Source organism: Caloenas nicobarica, chromosome 2 (assembly GCF_036013445.1).
Source record: "Caloenas nicobarica isolate bCalNic1 chromosome 2, bCalNic1.hap1, whole genome shotgun sequence".
NCBI classification, from domain to species: domain Eukaryota; kingdom Metazoa; phylum Chordata; class Aves; order Columbiformes; family Columbidae; genus Caloenas; species Caloenas nicobarica.
Window position 1 is genome coordinate 76250746 of NC_088246.1, and position 14450 is coordinate 76265195.

The following is a 14450-nucleotide window of genomic DNA, read 5'->3' on the forward strand; positions in this document are numbered from 1 at the left end:
ATACCTTTGATGAGCTCAAGGAGCAGTAGATACTGCTGTATATAAACAATGCTTATTTTCAGTCAAAGTTGAAGAACAAAAGAACAGTTGTGTCTGGTCAGATGGAATGTCCTTTTAGTCCTTTTCCAATGGTTGACAGCAGATGCCTAGGAGGGAATTAAAAGGTAAGTATTATATATAGTGAAAATTTTCCAGGATATTCTTCTGGTCTTCAGTAATATGTAGCTCATGGACTTCTATTGCCAAAGGCTTTGCTACTCAGTGATCCTTTATGGATTTTTCTAGTGGCTTACTGAGCCCATAGAGCACTTTTGTAGACATGGTCTTTTACAGCAAGGATTTCCACAATTTAGCTCAATGTGTAAAGGACCACTCACGTCCTTTGTTCCAGCCTGCTCTGTGCAAGTTTTATCTGATGCCTCTTAACCCTTGTACTGGAGAAGAGACCAGGGACAGCAACTAGCTATTCACTTTCCCTATGGCACCTACTTGAACAGATCTCTAAACCCATTCTTCGCCAGCCACCTGTTTTCCAGGATGGAGTCTTCTGAGTCTGTATCTTACACAGCAACATGTTCCACACTCATGTAGGTAATATATGTTAAGTATGAATTATGCTCAAGCTCCAAAGCTTCCAGATTAACAGGTAGTTTGGAAGGAAGGCTTAGTGACTTGAGATGTGTTTTCCCCATAGAAAACTTCGATTAATTTTAAGTAACATAGTATTTTCATGGAAAATGATGAATTTGGTGGTAAAAGCACTGAAGTTTTAGTAACATTCATTCTCATCACTCTTCATCTCACTTCTTCCCATAAGCTGGTTTAGAATGTAGATATTTTGGTTTACTTGAAAGACTAACTTTTTATACTTTTATGTGCTTTGGCTGTTAGATTGCGTAGTGATTCATCCCTGCAACAGAATAAAGAAAACAAATTTACATTTTCTTCCTCATTCTGGCCTTGCCACATGGGCAGAGGAAACCAACATCTTGATTTTAAGATTTGACATCAAAGATTTCAGCAGAGAATCAAGGTGCCAGACTAACAGCACAGAGACTGAAATCCTCTGTGCAACCACAGAAAGGCTCACAGAGGCAGCAGCAATGTAGGGTTCCCGAACATCACCATACAGCGATCTTGTTCTGAGAGAATCTCTCCCTCCCTCCCTCTACTAGAGATGGTTTAGTGACCTCTTCTATGTCAGCAACTTGTCAGAAAACTTTCAGACATAGGGGCAAAGGATATAGCTCTTTTGATTTCAGTGAATGTTGCACTTGATGGACTGGAGCTGGCTGTCACCTTCTGGTTTCCAATAGAACATAAACTACGTTGGGAGTATTTGAAGATACGAGACATACAGAGGTGTGATTTGACTCAGCAAAATCAACCCTTTCAGGAAAGGTCTATTTCAAATTTCTTGTAGGGGTAGAGAGGCACTGAATGTGCAGCATGGACAGGATGTCACAGCTCTTGTTCCTCGAGAGCTGGTGCTTTGCCTTGTTCTGTTTCATGATGAACTGCAGAAAACATTTATTTCCTGCCACTTGTGTTCTAAAATAATCCCCACTGTCGAAGTGAATAAACCGAGAGGTCTGTATGTTTCAGACAGCATCCTGCTGCCACGTAGATTGTCCACCAAAACGTCAAATGGAAATACTTTTCTTCTGTATGATCACTCCTATGGGTGTCAGTTCTGTACAAGTGGAGGAGGCTTTGACAAGGAGAGGACAGAAAAGCCACTGGAACAGCTGCTATTTCTTTCTTTGCTCTGGGAACTTTTTTTCCCTTGAGCTTCTTGGGACTGGTATTTCAATCAGCACAAGCTATTGCCACCTGGACCAGCACCAGCTCTGCTGCGCAGCTTTGAGTCGTAGCAACACACAGCAGAAATACGTCTCGGGAAAGTCACAGCAGGAACTACCTACCGCAGACGACGTGTGTCCCAATAGCAACAACTTCCACCAGCCCTCCTCCTTTCTGCTGAAGGCTCTTCTTTCAGAAAAGACAATACATAAAGTGATGTGTAGAAATGTTAATTTGCTCATCTCTATGTTGCTTCTCTGTTTCCTGTATTGAAGAGGCCAGCATATTTGATTAATATAGACGCTAGCCTTTTGCAAATACATCTGTCACAATCCTGCTGACCCCAAGATGTGGAAAGAAGGTGGATCTGGTGAAGGTATTTAGATTCATGCGTTGGGTTCATTAAGTTCTAGTAGCTTTTGTCTTTGTTATTTCTTTCCTACTGTGATATTTTATGTTCAGCCCTGCAGACAACCTGGTGCTGTTAAGCCACAGCCATCCTATTGTTCTGCAGTGCTTCCAATTTGCATGGAAAATTATTCATGTTAATAACTCTCCATTGTTCATGTGTTATCTTCCTAAGTCATGTCGGAGAGCTACACAATACAAGCCCTGCTGTCAAAAGGCTTCTGTAGACTTGAAGGCATGAAGTGATTTGCCTTCAGTGAACTCAAATGAAGGCTTTTAGGGACTTACATAAAATCAGCCATAATTCTTAAGATTTTCTTCATTTCCCCTCGGGTCATGCTGTCCACCTTTGCCTCTGATACCAGTCTTTGACCCAAATACTTCTGCCTGTGCTACTGCTGAGCCTTGTTGTGTTTCAGAAGGAGACCACTTGTCCTTCTGCATGGCAATGGAAGGTGCTCCGCTTGTGGTGCAAGGGAAAGGTACTTCCTCAGCTGAGGTCGACTTAAGATATTGATTACAGATATCACTTGAATTCAGCAAACAATATTTGGCCTACCTGTGCATTCTCTGCAAAGGGGTTTTCCTGTTGTTCCTACATACTGACAGAATAATTGCTGGTCATGTGAAGATACTGACACTTTAGGTTCATTGCCATTTTTCCCCATTTGTATACATAAGATAAGGGTCTGGAAAAAAGAAGTTTTTTAGCAGGTAGGTTCATTAACATGTTTTCCTCATCTTCAAAACTGCTGACATGCTCACGTTACAAGAAAAAAAGTTAATGTCTGATGCGTGTAATCCAAAATACAGAAGTAACACTAATATAAGATGCAATGTATTGCAGAAAACTGTGACACGTTTTTAGAGTATAAGGGAGTGCTTCAAAAAACATCAAAGCATCTTTTCAGTTGCTGTTTAAAACCACTATTGTTTCTCAGTTTTTAAGCACTATCACTCAGCACTGGTTTTGCTTCCTAATGTTGATTTGCTTTCAGCTGAGCTTGTGTTTCACAAAGTTTGTGAAACACACCTGCTTAAACACTTTGGCAATATGGAACAAATCTGAAAAAGGCTCAGTATCTATTATTTCATAACTGAAACCCAGTCAGGTTTCTTTTGTATTTTAGTATGATATTGTAAGCCACACAGGAAACCTACCTTCATTTCTATAGTGACTTATTCTAGAATATTTGGTCAGATAATATCAACTATATAATATATTAAAATTACTCAGTGTTGGCACCACTCCTAAATACAAGCCCATCTACGTGCATTATAGCTCTATTCAGATACTAAAAGAGTATAAAATGAGTTTCATTTTCTGCCGGATGACAAATGAAGTAACCATCAAAGCAGGTGAAATAATAATCAAATGAAAAAAGATACTGTGAAATTTCCTGAAATGTCTTCTTTCTTTATTTACAAAAAGATTAGGTCAAGTGAATCTTTTATGACAAATGGTGTTTCTGTTCCTACTGAAATCAATGACAAAGCTTCATTGACTTCACTGGCAGCATAGGCTCTTCCTGTTATGCAGTAAAAATACAAACCCAGATTGTGCCTTCGTGGACTTCAGTGTACATTTGTATTTACCCTCCCCAAGTCCAACTAGAGTTTGACTATTGCATTCCCTCCAGGTGGGTTTGACTCTTTCTGAACAACATACAATTGTTTACAATGAAGAGACAAAAGTATTTTTGCTTACAGAACCAGGTTCAGAGACATGAGTTAATGAAACAAAACTTAGTAAGTGTACTGACAAGCAGAACATTCAGCCTGTCATCAGCATTGCCAGATTTATTTCAGTGGAAATATACTGCTTTTTCACACGTAGTGCTCTGGCAGACTACACAATTTTCTCAGGTTAAGGGGAAGCTTAGGCATGAGGAAGACTAGAAACTTCCTGGTCTCAGAGACAAATAGATCTCCTTGCTCCCCACCCTTCTCCCCATTCCAATTTCCCCCAGCATTTGTACAATGGTATTTTTCAGAAATCTTTTCACAGGATTCCTCAAACCCCAAAAGGCTCATTAGAAAGCCTTAGTTTGAAGGATGAAAAGCAAAAGTGGGAGCTACTGATCATTTTTCACAATTAAAGGAAGTTGCAAGAGGAAGGCAGGGGAAGGAGATGGTGCCAGGCCCTGCATTGTCCAAGACATTCACAAATGGGCTGGAAGAGATGGTGGATAGCCAAGGTGCCTGATGATACAAAGTTGTTGCCAATAGTCAAAACCAAAACTGCCTAAGAAAGTAGTACGGGGATCTCACATTATCAACTGACTGGATAGTAAAATGGCAGAGAAAACAGAATGCCAATAAATACAAAACAATGCATATGGGAAAAATACAGCCCTAATAAATGCAAATAGTTCTGAATGAACAGTTGTCACTCAAGAAAGAGATCTTGGAGTCACTCTAATTGTTAATATAAAAACACCAGCTTAACATTCTGGCCAGGGACTGGGTGTGCCCTTGGCTCACAAACCTGACCTGCTGGTTGCCAGAAAATGGAAGATACAAAAAAGGGAAGGAACCCTCTGTACTCACCCTGTTTGTCATAGGTGTCCATTACTTGCCACTGTTGAGAGAAAGTGTAGAGCTATGTGGATCTTTGCTACGAACCAGAAGAGCTGCTCTTATATCCTTATGTAAAATGAACTGTTCGAGAGAGTAGATTTAACCTGGAGTCACAAAGGAAAGTGAAACTATAGAGAGGTATAAAACCTGAGAACCAGTGTCTCAAGTCGTGCATGTAATCGAGTCCCAGACAAAGGACCAAAGAATCAGAACAAACAAAAAAAACCTCAGAAGAGACCACAAGGAGACCCTGAATTAACCCTTGACAGGTTAGAAGCTGGCTGGGTGTTGCTGGTGCTTTAGCACAGGAGATGACCGAGACTCTAAAATACCACAATAAAACATCACAGAAGTACTGGAAGAGATCAGAGGCAGATGTGAGCGATACCTCCTGGAACTGCAAGGTGTCCAGTAGGTGCGGAAAGAGACTGACATCAGCTTAGTGAACAGAGTGTGTACAAGGAAGACAGGATCAGCAGTTCCAGTAGTTCTTCCCTTGGAAAAAGACACTGGTTGAAAAGAAGATCAATGAACTGTCAGCCTGAAAGCAAACAGGACACATCCCAGACTAGTAATTCTTATCTTCCATGACATAACGTTACTGATGACTGTGCCTGTTGTGCTGGATAAGGCATATAGGATATTATAACGTCTGAAAACGTCTTTAGTTTAATGGCCCTGAATTTACACCATGCGCAGTGGCGTATGGGTTTACACATCAACATCAGATGTTAATCTGTACTTAACTGGGCCACATTGTGGAATAGTCAGCAGTTGATACGTCGCTCAGCAGGAGGTGGTGTTAGAAGAAAGGGAATTTGCAGAAGTATGGGGAGACAGATAAGGGGGCAAACAGTAGAATTTGAAGTCCCGGCATTGTTAACTGCTTACTCAGCTTGAAATCATTCACATCCCCAAAGGTACTGAAGAGTTGCTGAGAGCAGCTGCAATCATACTGACCCAGGGTGTCTCAGGTGGCCATCTACTTAGAGAGAAAACACATTTTTTAGTATTACTTACAGATGGCAGGCAGGCAAGGTGCACTGAATCTGTTCTTAACCTGAGAACATCTTAATGTCTTACACCTATACACCCAAAAAGGCGTGTTTCTGTGCTGTAAGCATGCTCCCTGCTCTGCTTTCCACTCATCTCCCGTTCTCAGCTGCCCTGCAGACCACACACAGACTGAAACGTCCTGGATATGCAGAATCCCAGATGCACTGGAGACGTACTGCTGGACTTCCAAGGTAACCAGGTAGCTTGGAGGCAGCTTTGGAGGGACTCAGTCACCACGGTCACACAGATAACTGCAACTGGCCAGAATAACCACACCAAGCGAAAACTCTGCAAAGACAACTGAATAACTAACTCTGGATGAAAATATTGTAGTATTAAGAGTAAGCCACCACTACAAGGAGGGCCCTCAAGAATAACTAAATGTTCTTGGAGAATGTAGTGAATATATTGGAAATGTAAGTATTTGGATTGTGTTTTTTGCAAGTGGTATTTAAGGGCTACTATCTTAGATTTTGGCCGAGAAAACAAAATATGGAATAGAGAACCATAGCTTTAACTGTTTTCAAGTTTCCAAACACAGGAAATCTTAAGACATTTCCCATTAAGCAGAAGCTATTAGGAAAACGTCATCAAAATAAAGATCCCCGCCCAGCGTCTTGGCTGGAGGCAGGTCGTGATTACTGAATACCAGAGTCTACACTGAGTATCATGTGATGGTGGAGGGATGGGGAACTATCTCCTGGCACTGACCACCGCTGCTCTACAGGCGATTCAAAGATTCCTGCTGACTTCGGCGGGTCACACCCTCATGGCTCTCAACTGACAGCTGAACATCTCAGTGATGTTCACCAAGTTTCAATGGGAACTTCAAAACTCACCTCTTTCTACGCTGAAGAGTTTTCATGGACCACACAGGAGAAGACAAATGGATATTATGGTCTATTGGCTTCCTGCAGAAAGGCATTGTGAAGGCTGTGTTCCCTTAGGATTATATGTATATGAACTGGAAACAGAGGTTAGGTTATCATAACATTATTTTTCCAGTTGAGGACACTCTGATGTGTGCCGAAAGAAAAGAATATATACCTAGCTTATCAAGGGAATGCATTTGGATATTTTCACTCACACTCAGCAAGGGACTATTCTTAGTAACTAGTAATATGCATGTGCCTTGCAGTATTCTTTTTGATAGCCTTGTTTCTGTTCCTTAGGGATCTAATATTTTACCATATTTCCAAAGAATCCTGCATTAAAAGAAAATGTCTTACTCTTTTTGTAACATGGCAGTTCTCACACTGAAAAATAAATAGTACTGCTTCTAGGACCAATTTCTTTCTTATATTCAAATTGGGGGTAAATGTGTCAGGTTGACCTGGTAAATATGTGCAAGTCAAAGCAGTATAAATTAAGGGTTAGAACTGATTGCTATAAACATTAAAGAAATTATCTCTCTTTTAACCACTTAGTGAAATCAGAATTTTCAAGGCCAATTATTTTTTCTGTCTCTGTTTTCTAAATGTTTAAACCAAGCACCCCATAGCAATCCCAGTATCTGCGCTTCAGTTGCAATTTGTCATGAGTTCTAAGGTGGATTCATTTTTTTGAAGCCTGAAGTACATACAAACAAAAGTAGCTGCTGGCAGGTTGAGAGACACACAAGTGCAGTAATTTGGCACACGGTTGCCATGGCAGCTAACCTATATCTAAATTATCTTGTGTGCTTTTCTCAGCCATTCTCTAGCGTTGTTTCTCCTGCCTGCAATGTCAGTTCCTTTTTTGTTTTTTTGGGTTTTTTTTTGAGACCTGCCTTCCACAAAGCCCTAATTTGTGCCACTTTGGCCTCATCTGCTGGCTCAACCCTTTCATCCTGGGGTACTACTTATTCTGCTGATACTATCCATTAATGAAGGGGAAGTGGGAGGAGTACAAGGCAGAAGGAGATGATGGTCTTCCATCTGCTTGTTGAGAGCAGTTTCTTGAAAGCTGATTTTTGCTGAAGTAAACCACAGCGGTAACTCCCTTCAGTTTCAGGACTTAAAGCTTGCTGCAACATCACCGATGTTGATGAAGTTACTGCAGATTCATGGTGACATAATAAAAGCCAAATTTGGCCTTGAGACAGTGAATTTATCAAATGATGAATGAAATCTGCTCTGTGAATACGTGGCAGTATATCAGGGTGCTATCTCTTCTATCCAGAAAACAGGCTTTGAAATGCTTTAGTGATGTTTATTACCAAGCAGAAATACTAAAAGGAAGGGCAATGTGTCCCCCAAGCTCTTTCCCTTCCATTGACCTCCCTCTTAGCACAGTTAGAAAACAAGCCCAGTGCTATTTATGAATTTTAAGGTTTTGTTATTTATTTCTGGTGAAACAGTTCCTTTCTGTCAAATCACTTTATTTCAGAGGAAAACCATTCCACTGGCTATTTCTGACCAATCATCCTTTTTATCTCCCTTCTTGCCATCTCTGAGAACTAAGTTGTGACGCCACTTCAGGGGAACCCAGCCCAGGTCTTATCAGTTCCTAACAGATCATGGAGAGCTGACGTGCCTTCTGCCTATGGCTGAATGTCAGCTCAGGGTTCACAGAAAGTGAGATCAGAAGATAAGCAGTAGAGAGTATTTACTTACTTATTTTTAACATAGTAAGCTCAACATACTGTCAAAGCAGAAGTTTTGTCTAATCTTTTTAAGAAGGTTCAGTTTCGGTATCAGGTTGTTTGTTTGTTAGTTTTCAGGCAATTGCCTAGAAGACGATCGCTGCTGCCGAAGATTTGGCATTGCCAGATACATTTGCATGCAAAGTCAGGAAGTGCGGATTACTCAATTTATCATGCCCACATCACAAAGAAGTAGAAAAATCCCTGGATTTCTAGGATTACAGGCCATGCTAAAGTGACGTCTCTTTTTGAGGTACCGAAATTGATGAGATTCAGCAAGAGTTTTTTCGTCTTATTTTTTGAGATCATTTTTTCAGTCCAGTCATCTCAGGACAGCTTGCTTTTTAAAATGGACTTTAAAATTTTGAAAACAGTGCAGATGCTAAGCACAAGGAATAAGATCTTCAGAAGTGACAAAGAATAAACATTTAATGATGATTTAGGCTTGCTGAAGACCTGCCCCCATAAATATATCATGTCATAGTTTATTAAACAACAGCCAAAGAACTAAAACAATCAGGTTTTGGAATAACTGGCAAGAGGGCCAGGTCTGGCAACAGTATCAGGATTCCCCCTCTAGACCTGTGGGGAGGAAAAGGAGATACTATGCATCACAGTAAATGTTTAAGACGGAAGTGGATTCCTCCCACTGCTATCTGATTTTGGTATGTTAAACTCTCCCACTCTAATTTTTGCTTTCACTGTAAAAAGCTGCATGCATGCAATAACATTCTAATAAGGGAAAGCACTGCAGGCTGAAGTAGGCATCCTGAAGGGAGTCACAAAACTTGAAAATAAAACACAGAATCACACTTCCCATTCAGAAGAATGTGAATGTGTGGCACTTCCATTCAGAAAAATGTCAGATACTAAGTTAGATATACTTGTTTTCCACCTGCATTGCCTAATATAACGATTTCACATGAATTGCCCATGCACAGTACTTTTCAAAGGTCGGAAATATTGTTATTTGCATTTTACAGATGGAGAAACCAAGTTATGGGCAACTGAATCAACAAGCCCAGATTTCCAGCATATTAAGTACAAGGCCTTCCAGTTATTATGGACCCCTCAGCACAACACAGACCCCTGCAGTTATCAGGAATATTATTTATTGTTTATCCTCTTGTCTCAAAAAAAGAAACTACTTGCCAATTGCTGACAAGGAACGTGGGCACAATGTGTTCAGTAGTTATTATGGCAAGCCATGATTCATACCTTTTGGACCTCGATCATATGTTGCACAGCATGAGAATAAAGTAAATGACATTCTGGAAAGCTTTGTCAATTAAATATTTAAGCAAATATCTGTGATAAAGCTCACTGCTATGCTTTTCAACAGTATGGAAGCAGAGGGGAGGGGGAAGTGCAGTACATTAAATCAAGCTGCTGCCCTTCCAGGCCTTACAGAGAAGCCACTCTGATGTGTTTGAGGCTGATGATGACACGGTACAGCCCCCAACATCTGCAGAGCCTCAGGGAGGGGTAGGTTCCGGAATTGTTTAAAAGCAAAACCAGTGTCTCCCTGGTGTTCCCCTGTTCTGCTGTGAGCTGAGGCAGCAGCAGGTATGCTGCCTGGTCTGAGAGGTTGCGGGCAAGGGAGCTGTGAGCTGAAGCAAAGGTCCTGACGTCAAACAATCCAGACTGAAGCGTGTGTTGGCTTTCTCCCGCCCTGCTGGCATGGTTCTGTGGGGTATGGAAGAAAGCAGCAGCGGATTGCTCATACTGAGTCTCCCCTAACCTGGGTTGGCTTGTAGCTCAGCAATGCTCCCTGGGCCACCTAGGTCAGAGCAGAAGTGGCCAAGCTTCAGCAGTGCTTGCTGCTTGCTTTCTTCTTACAACACCAGGATAAGATTACTCATCAAACATATTGCTAGCACCCTGCCTCCTTGCTGGTCATTCCACACACTGCTGTCGCAGAAGCTGGTGCTAAGCTGCCAACCAGCTGCAGACGGCTCAGGAGCCCATCCTGCCTCAGCTGCCCCAGGCTGTGCTCCTCCAGCAGCGCTGCTCTCAGGTGTGCTTCTTTCCCTGGAAAATTTAAGCATCTGTGGTGATGACATAGCTGTTTCAAGGCAAGAGTTTTCCAGCTTCTTAGGCAGTTAAACTGATGGCTTAACTTCTGTTGGCTTTCAAGTGTGTCACTGGCTTCTGTGGGAACAGCGCTGTTTTTTGAAGATGTGGCAATCCAACGAGAAGCCACAGCAGAGGCAGGTGGTCCTGCTCCCTGTCTCCGTGTGTGCTGCTCTGACCCCAAAGGGAGCGGCTGTCACCCCCCAGCCTTATCTGGGGTTGCTTCTCTGAATGAGTTCAGTGTTGGGTCAGACAATTGTTGGAGCTGCTTAAGGAAGAGGTCACAGCTGTGCCATTGATGGTAACGTGGAGAACATGTGACTGCCTTTTTGGCAACAGTCAGTGTTGGCAACTGGAGGTTATGAAGCTGTCCTCTTAGAGTGGGCTTGTACTGGCAACCGCTGCCTCTGTAACAGTTCCTCCATCACTCATAGAATCATAGAATGGTTTGAGTTGGAAGGGACCTTAAAGATCATCTAGTTCCAGCCCCCCTGCCATGGACAGGGACACCTTCCACTAGACCAGGTTGCTCAAAGCCCTGTCCTACCTGGCCTTGAACACTTCCAGGGATGCAACGTCCACAGCTTCTCTGGGCAGCCTGTTCCAGTGCCTCACCACCCTCATGTTGAATAATTTCTTCCTTATATCTAATCTAAATCTACCCTCTTTCATCTGTCTCTTCATTTCAGAGATCATCCATCAATTACTGGATATCTGGCTTTGCTGCCTGTTGGCTTTGCCCTGTTCTCTATCTTTTCCATTTCCATTGCCTGCCTTGGGCTGCAGGTGCCCCTGACCTGTCCAGTCCTGCTGAAGTGTGCCCGACAAATGACATCTGGATATGACAGAGCTTCAAGTCACAGGTGACACATGAATACTGGTGTACTGTTTTGTTGATTTTTTTCAGTATACTATTTATGAATATGCTATATATTTTATACATATATATGTGTTATGCTGAGAATAAAGATCTAATTGTCTACAGTGGGGTATTTTAGGTATTTCTATAAAATATTATACCCATTTTACACTGATGCATATATAAATGCATAGGGAACCTGAAGGTGGCTACAGAGCAACACCCCTCTCGTCTTTGTTTTGCATTTTAGCCACTAAGAATTTCACTTTTTGGGGGAAGTTATTGGACTGGTTAATGGGAGAGATCTTATATAGTTGCGTTCTGTCCCCATGTATTTAAACTGTGCATCCCTGAAGTCCTTGCCTGCATTCCTTATTATATTGACTCTTTGGAGTAAATTTCCCTCACTAACCACCAAATCCTCAATCACCAGGTCCCAAAATGACATCCCTGTGGCTAGAGGGATACGGCTGTATCACGTTACGTTTAACTATGCATTAGGAAGCAAAAGCATGGTTTTGGGAGGACTGAGCAGGGCTTTGAAGCGCGCCAACCAAGATGCTGCAGTGAGCATCCTTCCCTGCCTGAGAAGGGGCGTTGGACCAGACGGCCTCCAGAGGTCCCGTCCCACCTCCGCCAGCCTGATTCTGTGATGTTCGCTTCAAACTAATTGCTTTTTTGTCTCAGTTAAGGACACGAATGTCCTTCGTGTACTTGCCAGCCTGCCGTTCTTGCAGCGCGGCTGGGACCAAAGAGCAGAAGGCCAAGGCAGGGCGCTGACAGGGTTGCTTGGCGAGGCCTTGTTCTCCGCGCAGCCCAGGCTTCACACCTGCAGCCAAGCACCTCTCTTCGGCCCGACGCCTGGGCACCACACGCCGGAGAAGAACGGGCTGGCAAGAAGGAGGCTGCGGCGGCAGCTCCGGCGCCCAGGGCCCGGTGCCCGCCACGGCCCGGCCCAGGCCGAAACAAAACCGGTCTCGGGATGGCAGAGGCGGGCAGCACCTGCCCGCTCCAGCACCGCCTGCCGCAGCCCTGCCCTGCCCTGCCCTCCCCGGGCGCAGGGGGAGTTCTTGCCGGGGAGCCGCAGCGCGGATCTGCGGGTCCGCGCCCGCGGGAGACGCTCCCGCCGCAGCCGGCGGCGCTTGCTCATCCCCTCAGGAATGGGGCGAGGCCGGGCCGCGCCGGGTGCCGCCGGCCGCTACAGGTGGGGCAGGTCGGCGGCGCGGGGGCCGCTGGGAGGTGTAGTCCCGCCGGGCGGGCGGCGGCGGGGCGGCGCGGCGGCGCGGACTACAAGCCCCAGGGCGGCCGGCGCGCCGGGGCTTTAACCGCACGTGGGGGCGGCGGCGGGAGGCAGTTCCTGGTGGCACGGCCCCGCGGCTCGCCGCTCCCGGGGGCGGCCGAGCGGAAACCCGCCTCCAGCCGCCCGGCAGCCAGGAGAAAGCCCCGGGCAGGGCGGGGGGAGATGCGCCTCACCCTTCCCAACAACGGCAAGCCGCGGCCATCCTTTAATTAACAATTAGCTCGTCCCCAGTCACCCCCGGCAAGCACTGTCCCATGCACGCTGACCCGCCGCCGGCAGCTCGCTAGCCGGCAGCTGACGGCTCCTCCCGCGGTGCTGGCGTGCGGGTCGCTTAAGCCATGGGGAATGGGATGAACAAGGTAACGCCGCTCCTCGTTTTGTTCCTGTGCGTGAGTGCATGTGGGCGGGCGAGGCGCAGCGGTGGCCGGGGGTGGCGGTCCCTCCCGCGGCGCCCCCTCCTTTGTCTTTTGCCGCCGGGGCGGTCTGCGGGCGCCCGCTTAAAAGAACAAAGGCCAGGGCAGGAGAGGCTTTTCCCTTTAACTTCGGGTGTCCCCCCGCCCCGGGGCGAGAGGGGAGGGAAGGAGAGGAGGCCGTGGCTGCACCGCTCCCTCGGGGCGCGCCTCCTGCCCAGCCGCAGCGCGGGCAGGCGGGACGGGGGCCCTGGTTTCGGTGATGCTCGCCCGGGCTTCCCCTCCGCGGGCGAAGCGAGCTTACGGGGCTGGGGGCGGCCCCGCGCCCCCAACGGCCGCTAACGGCCGCTAACGGCCGCCGTGCCCCCCGGCGCTGTGCCAGTCAGCCGCAACGCCGGGCCCTTCCCCGCCGCAGGGCTGTGCGCCGCGGGCCGGGGCCGCCTCCCTCCTCGGCTGCGGTCCCTGCTGGGGCTGCCCCGGGGCGGGGGGCGGCCTGGGGCAGAGCCAGCACCCCCCCCCCACCCCGGACTTGCGGCAGGACCCGGAGCGTTGGGCTGTCGGCCCAGCGAAGTCAGCCAGCGCGGGGTCGAATCGTTTTAACTTCTCCGTGGCTTGCTCCCCCTTCCCGGGCAGCGCAGGTTCCGAGGGCACAGAGCAACTGGTGAATGCGGGCTGGAGGGCTGGCCCCGGTGCTGGTGGGACAGGAAAGTGCTTGTCCCCAGTGGAGATGGCAGCAAGGAAGGAAGATGGATCTGTTTTGCAAAGGGTGTTGGCTTTTTGGCAGTGGGGGCTTATCGGAAGTGCCCATTCCCCTGGCATGTCATGGTGGTTATCAAGGGACAACTGTGATTTTTTTTTTTTTTCTCGGTATCTCCACCTCCGTTTTAAACCCAAGTTTGAAACTGTGGTGGTAACTAACCCTTTATATATAGCTTACTATAAGGAACAGAAGTTGAGTCATTTCTTCTGTCTGACATCCTGCTTTGAGTACCTCAGGAGTAGATTTGCTGAGAGCGTGGCCTCTGACAAAGCTCACGAGTTGTCAAAGTCCTGACATCTTTGCCTCTGGAAGTCAGACTGGTGAACATCCAGAGTGCTTAGTGTGCCACCTGGGAGGTGAAGCCTTTTCATCCTATGGATAGAGGCATTGAAATAGAAACTCTAGGTAGGAGAAAGATCTGGCTGGTTAGTCCAACCAAGATAGCAGGTAGGAGGTAGAACCTTCACTGGTCCTTCTCTCCATTTTTAGTTTCAAAGTCTGAGGATAATGTGGCCAGTCCTTGGAAGTACCTTCTAGGACTGGCTAGTTAGGAAGAAATACAGCTGGAAAAACTTCTT

At 46.0% G+C, this 14450-nt stretch overlaps 1 protein-coding gene across 1 annotated transcript in view; it reads left to right on the plus strand.

The window, feature by feature from the left end:
• Positions 1-12769: 12769 nt before the first annotated feature.
• The window catches only part of DUSP22 (dual specificity phosphatase 22), a 45192-nt gene continuing 43511 nt past the window's right edge, over positions 12770-14450 (plus strand). Inside the window, exon 1 of the mRNA XM_065628239.1 lies at positions 12770-13061. Within this exon, the coding sequence (XP_065484311.1) occupies positions 13041-13061 (21 nt within the window). The 5' untranslated portion in view covers positions 12770-13040. The remainder of the gene's footprint in view (positions 13062-14450) is intronic.